Here is a 12,626-nt window from a genome sequence, read left to right as displayed (position 1 = left end):
AACTTGAAGAAAAGTGGCGTGTGCATCTTACCGCTAGACAGTATACAAGTAAGACGCGCGAACGCTGGAAGCGAACGCAGCTTGACTGTACTATTTCAGCCACACTGTAGTAGTGCACTCTGGTGCACTCTGGCGGCTGCACACAGGTAGTGCAGCTGCTATATTTCAGCCAGCGCGAGCCAATGAGAGCGTGAGTCACATGGGGGCGCGGCTGCACACATACTGCACACACACAGACAGACAGAGACACAAGCCGTGCCGAGTTTCATAGTAGGCTCCACTTGGGCGGAGGCGCCTCCTTCCGCGTTCGCAATAATGCAAAGGTAGAGTGAGCCTTCTATTTCTAGTGGTGAGGTTCAGCTTTTATGGCCCAGGCTGATCAGAACCCAGGTGTCTTCACTTGGTGATTAGACACAGCAGTCATCATGACTGAGGAGCAATGCAGGTAGGTAACGCCCCTCAATCACTCTGCCTAGGGCCAAACATGGTCTGCGTGTGTGTGTGTGTGTGTGTGTGTGTGTGTGTGTGTGTGTGTGTGTGTGTGTGTGTGTGTGTGTGTATGTATGTATGTAAAATCTTAGAAGAAGAAGAAGAATAATCATATACATATAATGAATCATCATATATTTTATTAATAATCATAATAGAATAATAATAATCCTAAAAACCAACATGAACAATAAATTGTGATACGATCGTGGTTTCTGACTCCAAAAAATCGTGATATTATATTTTTGCCATATTGCCCACCCCTAAGGGTAGTTTTATCCGCATGCTCATATATGGGCAATTGGGCATACTGATTACATACTGATTGTGTGCTGGTGGCCCATAGGTGTCGAACTCTAGACTATAGAAGTTCGGGCTACAAGCACACAACACATCGTGTTATATATATCACAAGCACACAACACATCGTGATATATATATATCTATCTACAAGCACACAACACCGTGTTATATATATATCTATCTACAAGCACACACCTTTCCTTATAAAGAGACCTGAAAAAGCGGGGGGTTGAGCACACTGCGGCCATTAGTAGACACAGCACAATACAAGAAGGCCAATAAATAAATAAATAAAATAATATTATTGAATATAAAGAATTGGCTCCTACAGTGAGCTTGTAGATCTGCGTTTTTTTGCCTAACTACTATACACCGTACCCGTCGTTTTTTTTCTTCGTTTTTTCGTTTTTTCTATGGCTTCTATTTCAGCATGCTAACTTAAAAGTTTCCAGGAAGAGCATGGCTGTAGTTTCTATATTAGCTTGGAATCCCCATTGATGATGTCATTGGTCGGCCCTAGGCAGGTTTCTGAACTGTCCATAGCCCACCGATGAGATACAGAGTGAGTCAACGGAAATTGTGCCATCTTATTAGAGTAAGGGTTAGTGAGGATCAATTATATGAAGATCAGAAGTGCTCCTTAACACCCTGTGTGCTCCAGTATTTCTTTTCATATTATTTCATGTCCTGAGACACACCGTGGCTTGTAGCAGCTGAGTCGAGGAGAGATAAACCATTCTTTAAAAAAAAAACATAAAATAGGGCTTAATTGGTTAAGAATGGGGGTTTTCACATTCTTTGCTTCCCCCAGGTGTTTTTGGAGCTTTAACCCCGGCGGAGACTACTGTCGGTAAGGCAAATGAAGACACGTTGTCTCATGTCTTCTTTGGCCTCCATGGTACTTTGGCTTCATGCCAAAGTATATGAATCATGTTGTGCGTGCTTGTGCAGTAAACAAATCATTAATGATATTGAATAACTCTAAACCCATAAAGCACAACTCAAAATGACACAGCTGTGATGACATTTACAGCATATAGTCATTTAAGAGCAATGCTAAAGACTCAAGCTTATAACATCCATTATAAACCATTACGCGTTCTATTTACACTTCATTACCGTATTCATGAAAAGGAAGAAATGTGTGAATTGTGCATTTTATTGTAGTTAATACCATTTTAAATTTCATCATCAAAATCAACCGCAATGATAAAATAAATTATGTTTTAATAAAGTAATGCCATGATCTCTATGCATTTGATGAATGTGTTTACCTTTCTTACTGTAAGTCGCTCTGGATAAAGAGCGTCTACTAAATGCATGAATTGTAAAATGACAACACTAGACTATGTATTTGTGAAATAAATATAACCACTCCCCTAATCCATCCATCCTACACAGGTTTGCTTCAGTTACAACAGTGTGCGTGTGCACACGCACACGCACACACACACACACACACACACACACACACACACACACACACACACACACACACACACACACACACACACACACACACACACACACACACACACACGCACTGCATTCTAGCATGTCATTAGCACATTAGCAGGCCTTGCAGAGATTTGTTGTGAAAACATGAGTTGGCTCTGTACTTGGACAGCTTTTTTTTCTCTCTTCTTAAATGTGGCATTTGCATTGAAGAGTGGAGCTGCCCTCATAGGAGACCACTGCATCCAGAGGAATAGGAACACCCGGCCATTGCTGGGATTTAGCACCAAGATATCCTGACGTTACAATGCAAAACGTGGAACTTGCATACGTTGTTGAATAACATGGTTACATAGGTAGGTATACTTAAAGTATAGCTACTTGTGACTGGCAGTCATATTCACACAGCCACACACATGCACGCATTCACACATAGTTATCAACAGCTCATCGAAGTATCTACACAAGTTTAAACAAAGACAACTGAGCCTCCATAAAGATTGTGCAGTGCTGGGAGTTGCTACTTGCAATGAGTTGTACAATTGTTGCACAACGTTAAAAAGCTCAGACAACCCTGGAATTTCCCAAGATTCAATCTATGTGTGTCATACAGTATGTGTGTCTTTAAGTGCACTCAAACATTAGCCTCGCGTGGCCAGACAATATCCCACGACACACTGCGTGCCGAGGGCTAAAGTGCAATGCAATTTTGCAAAGGCAGATTCGTCTGGAACCAGGCTACTCAAACATTATATTGCTGATCTAAAATCTGATTAAAGGGGGTGTAATATTTTCTGGTTAAAAATAAAGTATATAGAGTATTTGTTCAGTAACAGTTGTCTCATCTCTCCAGTATTATAAAGCTACATTTATTAGCTTCCAATTTTGTCTTCCAATTTGTTTTTGTTTTGTTTGTTTCATCACCTCCAATTTCACTTGTTTATCCTGTACCGTGTATGAGTTCTCTCTCCTGATTGGTTCAAATCAGTATCCTGACCTGAACATTTTATTATTTTATTTTATTTTGACTAAAGAGACAGGGAGACCCCTGTTACTCAATGAACACTTTATTTCAATAGGAATATAGAGCTATTTTACATTTATTATAGAAAATAAATATCAATTACACCATCTTTACTCTGCGAAAACGTTGGAGAAAACGTGCCACCCATCAAGTTGACATGGATGGACCTGCGGTCTGCATTCCTTCGGGTGGCATTAACATATAGTATGCAAATGGTATTGAATTGTCATTGTCCAAAAGTCCACATTCCTTAGGTTTCATGGTATGCAAAATGCTGCTCTGGTGTCATTATAGTGACACTGGGGACAGCCTTTTGCATATCATGACACCGAAGGGTACATAAGGCCTTAGCTCACCCCACTATGCTTATGCCCATATAGTCACACAACAAAGGTTATGAAGTTTGGCATGATCTATATTACTTTGCCTATGCATACAAATAGTGTAACATGGAGCACTTCCCTGGCCAAATACAAGGCCATACAACCTTCTTGGCTAATTCTATAGGCATAAAACAACCAGAAAGTCTCAATATAGCACATGTCAGTAAATAGGTTAAGAAATTAACTGAAACTGGTCAAACAAAGTATTGTGTCACCAACAAAGTTTTAGATGTGCACTTAAAAATAATGGCCTTAATTGGAATGTTACAAACAATAATTACAAGATAGGGTTGAGGGAATATACCGTACATGTAGGGCCTAATTCGGGATAGAAAAAAAGTTAATGAGGGAACGTATTAAGGGAACATAGGGCTGAGGAGGGAACATACGTAAGCCTACCCAGTGGAGGGGCCTCTATAGAGCGCACCTCCAAAATTGCTTTCACTCCTGACCACAGGGGCACCACAAATGCAAAAGGTTGAACCGTTGGAGATACGCGATCCTCAGTTTTGAGTCAAATAGGATCATGTTTCACAGTTTCAGATAAAAAAAAGGAGATAAACAATGTTTCTTTCCATTTATTCCGTAGAACACTTCAGCAATGATCTTTTGAAAAGATCTTCTTCCTCAACATGGTAGTGACCACATCATCCAAGGAAAAAAAAAAGGCAAAGCAGACCTGAGCTTATATCTTGAGGTGAAAAAAAAGAGGATATCAACATTTTCTGGGGAGAAGGTAGACCTCTTTCCAGTTATGATGTCCCCTGCCATGGAGAACAACATTTTTCAGATCGAGACCCAGAAGATGAATTTGGTATCTCGCCGGAACCCAAAATCACGAATGATAAATTATTATGAATTAACTTCAGCTCTATTTCAAAAGTGAAAAAAGCTGATCTACAAGCTCACAACGCATCACATCACAGCGTGTTGTGAGCTTGTGAATTGGCTATTTTCACTATTTCTTAAGTTTTTATTACGTTATATTTTTTATTATTTTTATTCATGAAATTCTTTTGAAACATTAAAAAAAAAAGTGTAGGAAACGTTCCAATTTTTTTATATTTACTTGTGACCCATGAAAATGGGTCCACGAATCAAAAAGGGGTCCCGACCCATTGTTTGGGAAACACTGTTCCAGTAGGAACAGGATTCAGTGTATCTGGGGTTCAGATCTGCTATAATGGCAGGCAGCCTTCACATCTACATCTCTAGTAATGTTGCTTTTTTTTAACAGTTTTACATTTGGAATAATACCTGGCATTGAGCCACCATTGAGGGGAAACTAAACTGCAAAAATGGCATTCCTCTTCATCATAAGTAATTCATCACTAACACTTTCAGCTGACCTCTGGCCTTAGACATGAGGACCAAAATGTGATCGCATGGAGGAGAATGCTTTGATTCCAGGAGAGTAGTCGTTTATCCCTCTGTGTTCTCAAGTTCTTTCAGAAGCAGCAGCAGACAATCGAAAAACTGATTGTTCCGGATTCTTTAGCATTTCTCTTTTTCCAGGCCATCTTTGAAGACAACCATGTATGGAGTGATGCCATCTTCACGGTAGTCCAGTAGGGCAACCATGCCTTCCCCAGTCATGGACTCTCCCATGAAGAACTGGTAGTTCTTAAAGTTAGCGAGAATCTTCTTTACCTCCTCCTGAGCGCCTGCCATGAAGGGCTTCACTCTTTCTGGATCGCTCTCCGCCAGCTTTTGCTTGATCACTTTCATGTATTCCTTGATGTGAATGATGTAGTTGGCTTTGTCATAGCTAGTCTCCTGCAGCTTGTGGTTGAGGATGATGTCCACTCCACGGACCGTGCAGCTCTCCAGGCTCTCACTCTGGTCCTCACTCGGCTCCTCTTGTGATTCGTTGGCTCCCAGTAGGGCGCCATCAATACCGGCCTCCGACCGGCTAACCATCTTTCCCTCCACCTCAATGATGACCCCTTTATTTATAATCTTGTAAACGTCTGAGAATATCTCATCGCCCGTGATGATATCCTTGTAGATGATCATGTTTGTTGTGGTTTTCTCAAATGATGATGTTCTTTTTCTTCCCTCTTTCTTCCCAGTTGTCTAACTGCTTGCATCTGTGTTGGGTGTGACTGTCGGCAGCATATAGACACGGCATACCTATATACTATAGACATAACCATATTTAGACAATAGAAATAACTATATATAGACAAAAGACATAACCATATATAGAGAAGACATAACCATATATAGACAAGGCATAACTATATATAGACAATTGACATGACCATATATAGACAATAGAGACACAGAGGGTGAGGGAGATAGGAAAGATGACATTCCTGTGTCAGACTGTGTAAGTGTTGTTATCTCTGGCGGGGGGTTGTGCGTCCGTTGGGGCATGCCCTATGAGCATAACTCCAGGCACAGTGACAGATATTTGCACTGCACGTAGTGTTGTTCTTTTCTGTCCAGCTTGAAGTCTCTCAAAGCAAAAAAAAAAAGGAGTATGTGTATGTGGGTTCAGTGCTGTGTTTACATGTTATCTTCATCAGAGTCATCCTCTTCCTCCAAAGAATCCTTGGCGTATTTCTCAGCCTCCTCTCTGATGTCTTTGGGAACCAGCTCGTGTCGTCCCTTCGTGATTTCTCCCACCCAGCTGAGTTCCAGTTGAAAAGCCTTGTCTTTGACCTCATCATGGACAATGTAGATAATTTTAGCAACCTCCTTCACCAGCTCCCTACAGGTCAGGTCCTTCATCTGCAGCTTTTCTATCTCAGTCTTGGCTGCCTGCTTAGCTTTGCCAATGGCACAGCCCCAGTAACCATGGGAGATCCCTGAGGGGTCGACCATGTAGAGTTGAGGACCTTCATCTTTATCGTAAGAGCCCAGGATGAAGCTGCAGCCGAAGGGCCTGACAGCACTGTACAGCGTGTAGGCGTGAACGTACATGGCCACTCTGTCAGACAGGTGCTTCAGAGGGATGTCATATTTATTGTTGGATCTGAAGTTAGAGGCCTCTTCTCTGGCAATCTCAGACAGAGAGCGAGCATCTGCCAGCAGACCCGCTACAGCCATGCCAACATGTCTGTCTATGTTGATGATGCGTTTGTTGGAACCTTCTTCGTAAAGTTTAGACAGAACCAGTTTCTCCACCCCAAACACGACCCCATCTTTACAGCGAATTCCTATGGCTGTGCTGCTGTTCTCCACAGCCTTCATGGCGTACTCCACCTGGAACACCCTGCCATCTGGAGAGAAGGTAGAGGCCGACAAGTCATACCCTGTGCCGATAGAACTCATTTTGACAATTGACAATTGAGGCATCCATGCCACCCTTTTTATCTACCTGTGATGTCATTGTGATGTCATACTGGGAGGGCGATGTTGATGAAGGAAGGAGGCTTATATAAAAAAGGACTGTCACTACATCATTACAGTGGAACCAGAGTGATGGACCAATGGTCCATCACTCTGGTTCCACTGTAATGATGTAGTGACAGTCCTTTTTTATACAACCCTCTTTTGCCTTCAGGGTATAACATTGTAACGTCAGACTTGGAAGAGTGATGGCAGCATGCCACACTACATTTCTTTGTTTTCACTGACAAGCAATTGTGTACGTACAACAGACACTCTTCTCCCCCTGGCCTCCGCACACACGTGTAAAGCGACTAGTAATAATAATACCTGGGATTTATATAGAGTTCTTCTGAGTATCCAAAGTCACTTTACACATGTGTAAACGACGTTACAATGTTATACCCTGAAGGCAATTCATAGTCCAGATGTAGCATACATGGTCTGGACAACTGCAGGAGTCCATAAAAATTAAAATGATTTAGTAGCGGTAGTGGACCTCAGCATTTGTCCGTCTGAGCATGTTTGGGCAAAGAAATACTGTATTTAATAGCTGTCTTTGTGAATAAATAAAGCTATTGGTAACGTATGTCATAAATTATCACCTGGAAATGCATTAATTGTTGCCTTAATGCCTTTGTTATCCAACCTTTGGCAATTATGAATGCCTCAAACTGACTTGAGTTCATTACTAAAGGTTACTTTTAAGATTATAGCTCACTCAATTCAATGTACCCATTTAAATACCTGTAGAATGCCAATGAATCCAATGAAATGCATTTTCCACATGCCAAAAAGTTATTGCAGCAACTAAGATTTGCGCACGTGCGTGCGTGTGTGTGTGTGTGTGTGTGTGTGTGTGTGTGTGACTTGGTTTAATTTTTTAGGGTTATTAATATTACAATTACAAATACAATTTAAAAGACACACTTATAGAGCAAGTCCTTGTTGTTCTCTGTTCCGCCAGAAGATGGCGCCATATAATCTGTTTTCAAAGGGCTGCCAATAAAGATACAGTTTGACCTTAGAATGGCACAGTAAACAGGTGACCTCGTGTACATTATAACATTATACTAGATAATAAACTACAAGAGCACTTAGAATCAATCCATAATAGTTTGCATTTAATTTATTGCAGTATAACTTTGATTTTGACATACAAAACAACATCACATAAAATTCTATTCATACATATTTTATTGACCATGTCAAGTTGATACAATCTTAAAATATATGTACACTTAAATACATGTAACAATATAAATTACATCTGATGGAGATATATGTAATAATTTAACTGATAACATCTGATTTAGAAAATATATAATACCGATACATTCAATGTCATTCACAGGGCCTTCTTAAAAGACTCAGATGACCTAATAGTTATTGCAACGCAGGAAGTAGTTGTTCCTCAACACACGGAACAGCCTCCCAGTCCTCAGGCTGTACTCAAACATCAGAGGTCCACTGTACACATAGGTGAAACCTAGGGGACAAATGCAAAGAATAAAGTTAAATATCAGTGGACACCACTAATGAAACTGCAAACAGACAGAAAGACGAGGCGGTCATGTCAGTGAGACACTGTTTTGCACTAACAGTACAAAATTGATATTGGTCATTTTGGTGATTTGATCTGTTCACTTTGTTAGACCTATATAAAACAGAATTTATCTGTACAATATGTATGCATTTACAGTATGTATGTATTTATGCCTGTCGCCTCAAACATAGACCAATTAGAACTCTTGCCACTATGTGCATGAAGTCAGAAGCTCCCCTAAAACCCTGAAGTGCCTGGGGAAGTAAAAGTGAAACTTAGGAAAGTGTGAATGCTGGCTCGTAGTTAAAATCTATTGTCAAAAAAAGACAATACAAAATGATTACTACTGAATAACTATTGCTAAAGATTGGGCCATGTCATTATTATTTTAAATATCACCCACCTCTGTATTGGAAGGCTGCTGTCACCTTGCTGGTCATGCCTGGAAGCAACTCATCCACCCGTATGGGGAATCCCTCATCCATGGCCCCCTTGGCCTCATCGTAACTGAAGCAACACAAATGATGATGAGACTATGATTCCAATTCTTAACTCATTCAGTATTAACTCGGTCTCAACTCTGTCTTCTGAGCATACCTATAGTAGTCGTCACCAACAAAGAATAACGTCTTGCGTGTTTCTTCATCGTAGAGGGCAGCATCGACTTTCCTTACATCTCTGGGTAAATCAAAACTGGTGAGGTCTTTGGGATAGCCTCGCACGACATCGTAGCCAGAGAAGGCCCACACCTCATTACCTGGATAATAATTATAGAGAAGAGTTTTTAACTTGTGTAAACACGTGTACACTTAAAATGATTGAGTGCTTTGAAGATGAAGAGAGCTTGTACCCTTAAAGAGGTAGACTCGGTCTGACTGACGACTTTCATAAGCAGCATCGATGTTGGCAGGAGCACTGGGCCAGAAGCTTGTGATGAGACTCTGCTGGGGTGTGGTGCTCTGTTGGTAGCTTCGCCAGAAGATGCTGACAACAGATAATGCCAGAGAATTACAGCTTAGCAAGTAAGCCACTAGAGAACATTATGCTTTTCTAATGCTGTTTTCAGATCCTTCAGGCATTTCAGGCATATACGTATATAGTATTATACCTGTCTTTGAAGAAGAGCATTTCTCCTCGCAGCGTGGTCACAGCATCCAAGACCATGGTTGAGTCACATGCATCGGGGGTGGTGGGGGGCTTGGGTCCAGGATTGGTGGGGCCCACGTTAGGACCTGCAGGTCAAATCAAATAAACATCATCAATTATAGAGAGCTGAACCATAGAGCGGTGTAAGTCCAGGGGAAATCACTTTTGGATTTAGGTTATTTTAAAAAACAGGTCACAATAAATCTGTTTTTACCATAGAGATACTGGATGCCATTAACATCATCACGGGGCAGAACAAAGGTGTCGGGGTTCCTAAAGTTGTATACGGGGTACATGAGAGCACCAGGGTCCTCAGAGTGGGATAGACCCATGGAATGGCCAAACTCATGGGCTGCTACCAGGAAGAGGACATAACCTGCAGGAAAAAACACAACATTTCAGTTCTGTGGATCTACTGAGGGACAAGGAATTGTAGTTGTTCATTAATTGCATATTGCCAGTGAAGAATAAAGGTAGTGGATAGAATTACTCTGTATAAGTGCCCTCAGGTTAACAAACCCACCTCTGTTGGAACTGAAGGAGAAGTCCTCATCTTCATCAAAATGTGCATCTCCTCCGATGCCACTGGATGGTGCAAAGGCATGAGCCAAGGTGCCATCTGGACCATCGAAGGGGTAAAAATCCCCATGCGCTTTAAACAAGAACGTTAGAGTATGTGAATGACTCAATCAACGCTTTGCTAAGCACTCTAAACAACACAAATCATTTATTTGGGGTACTGTATAGATTTGACACTTTACCTCTTGGTAAATTAGAGTCATTTTCTACTTACATCGGCTACCAAAGGAGATCATGATGTCAGCGATGCCGCTGTAGATTCTTGTGAATCTCAGAGGAGTAACTTTGGCCCACACTTGCAGAGCTCTCTCTATAGAGTCATCTACTTCAGCCACAGACATGTCAGGGGTGTAGTTCTCAATTCTGTGGGAGAGATTCAATGAAAACAATGTGGACAATTGTAACTGCATGTTGTGTTTCTTAAACATGCCTATAAACCTGGAAGCATCTCAAGTATCTGTCGCTATCTTTATTTGCGTGGCTGTACATGTGTCCGGGTTCACATAGGTCTCTCACCTGTAGGTAAGGCTGTTTGTCTCCCACTTGAGGTCTGCTCCAATGGTGGTGAAATGAGAAAGTTTGACATCGGGAACACCACAGCGAGGCTTCTTCATCAGCGCTATTGTGTCAGTGTCCAGTGTCCCAGTGATCTGAAGCCCAAAGAACCTCTGCATTTCACTGAGCTTCCTGGTCAGCGGACTGATCCCCCGTCTGACAGTGGGTCCGGTCTCCTCTGTCAGGTTGAAGAAGTTCTTCAGGTAGCTCTGCAACACATATTAGATATGACAGGTTAGATGTATACGTAGATATGGAGGGACAAGATAACACATCACATGAGGGTAAGAAAGTGGATCACAAACACTGTTGATATTATGTCAATACACTGTTTAGCAATGTAAGATGAGACTTTACATAGTTTTCTTTATATTAATAGTATGTACAACATGAAGATTAGGTTTCAATTAAAATCATGTTGTCATAAAGAACAACAGTATCTATTTTAAGGTACAGAAAGGTTACCTACCGTTGCAAGATCTTCATCTTGTTCAGTAATTTGTGATATTGGCAGCAAATAAACGGTGGCTGCCAAGCTTAATAGAATGCATAGGCTGAGAAACTTCATGTTTCTTGCTTGCTGCATTGGTTGGTTGTGTTTCTGTGTGACAGGCATGATTTATATACATGTATGACAGGAGAGTTGATCAACACCGACTTGAGTCATTGAAATCAGAAACATTTCCTAATGTCCTTTCATCGATGACAGAGGAAGTTTTGATGACTTAACCAAAGTTATGTTGACACTAAAATGACAGTTATTTCTATGTGTAGTGCTACACATAATTATATTGAATCATAAAAAGGGTCAAAATCCAACCAGAAATTGAATATTGTCATTTTGAATGTCTCAGCTTTATATCATATAAATAAATAAATTAAAAATTAAAAAACTTAACAGTGGAAAACTACAATTTAGTCATTGTTTTTAATGGCTGGACACTGAAAGGAATTGCTCAATATATTGCCTCAGGTAAGGTGACCATCCACCACATTGTTAGAAACCTATACTTAAAAGACTGTGTTGTAATAGGAAATAGTACACACAGATGGTAAATTGATTGGACTATTGCAGTGCCTTATTTACCGACATCCCCAAGAAGTTAAGAAGATTTTATTGTATTGAACAATTACATATTTGTTCTCATTTTAAATTATTGCTTTGTTATTTGTGCTGATTGTATTGTTCAGCACGTTGCTGCTGCTGTTGCTGTCATTCATCATTATCATTCTTTTTTTCTTTATACTTTATTACTTTATTAACAAAGATAGCTACAGTATGCAGTAATAGCATTTGTTCTGAAAAGACATGACACCAAAACATCCCACTGATAAAGAACCACTATTAAACTAGAAAAAGTGCTCCTCGGAGCACAGGTCTCCTCCAGGTCAGGTAGGTTATTGAGGGCCAGCAATGTTCGGAATTCGCCAAGCAGGATGGAATTTGCAACCTTGTTGATCACTTGACTATGGAAATAATGTGTACCGATTTGCATGATGTTTAGACTAAATTTGTAGTAGTAACATAAAATATCATCAGAGGGGTTATGGCTTAATTTGTTAATTAAAGCAACTTTGAGTGGGCTACTTAGAAAAGCGCTAAAAGAATGTCAGGTATTATTATTATTATTATCAATTCAACAGTCACATAACTGCATCTGCATCAGGCTGTATCAGGTGATACGTGTGGCATTTACTCTCTCTGCCATCACTTTGTTCTGTCTTCATTGTCCCATGTCAATTGGGAAGAATTAATGCCTTGAAAACACAACGTTCACTTACTAAAATGGCGTTGAGCCACACAAAACCC

At 40.6% G+C, this 12,626-nt stretch overlaps 3 protein-coding genes across 3 annotated transcripts; all 3 read right to left on the bottom strand.

The window, feature by feature from the left end:
• Positions 1-5,148: 5,148 nt before the first annotated feature.
• Positions 5,149-5,670, bottom strand: LOC311057133 (translationally-controlled tumor protein homolog; the record flags this gene model as incomplete). Its single annotated transcript, XM_084074073.1, has 1 exon — positions 5,149-5,670. One exon carries the CDS (start codon positions 5,668-5,670, stop codon positions 5,149-5,151), a length of 522 nt encoding a protein of 173 aa, XP_083930199.1.
• A 495-nt stretch (positions 5,671-6,165) lies between these two features.
• Positions 6,166-6,933, bottom strand: LOC311057570 (proteasome subunit alpha type-3; the record flags this gene model as incomplete). The annotated part of the gene is made up of 1 exon (XM_084074558.1): positions 6,166-6,933. One exon carries the CDS (start codon positions 6,931-6,933, stop codon positions 6,166-6,168), a length of 768 nt encoding a protein of 255 aa, XP_083930684.1.
• Positions 6,934-8,220: 1,287 nt separating this feature from the next.
• LOC311057534 (collagenase 3-like) lies at positions 8,221-11,402 on the bottom strand (the record flags this gene model as incomplete). The annotated part of the gene is made up of 10 exons (XM_084074507.1): positions 8,221-8,479; positions 8,940-9,043; positions 9,134-9,293; positions 9,387-9,520; positions 9,645-9,768; positions 9,897-10,058; positions 10,206-10,334; positions 10,476-10,624; positions 10,778-11,025; positions 11,286-11,402. The coding sequence occupies 10 exons, from the start codon at positions 11,400-11,402 to the stop codon at positions 8,370-8,372; spliced, it is 1,437 nt and encodes a 478-aa protein (XP_083930633.1). The 3' UTR covers positions 8,221-8,369.
• Between the last annotated feature and the right edge of the window lie 1,224 nt (positions 11,403-12,626).

This window comes from Gymnoscopelus microlampas (genome assembly GCF_963454915.1).
Source record: "Gymnoscopelus microlampas genome assembly, chromosome: 12".
Classification (NCBI taxonomy): domain Eukaryota; kingdom Metazoa; phylum Chordata; class Actinopteri; order Myctophiformes; family Myctophidae; genus Gymnoscopelus; species Gymnoscopelus microlampas.
This window is presented reverse-complemented; position numbering and strand designations above follow the sequence as displayed.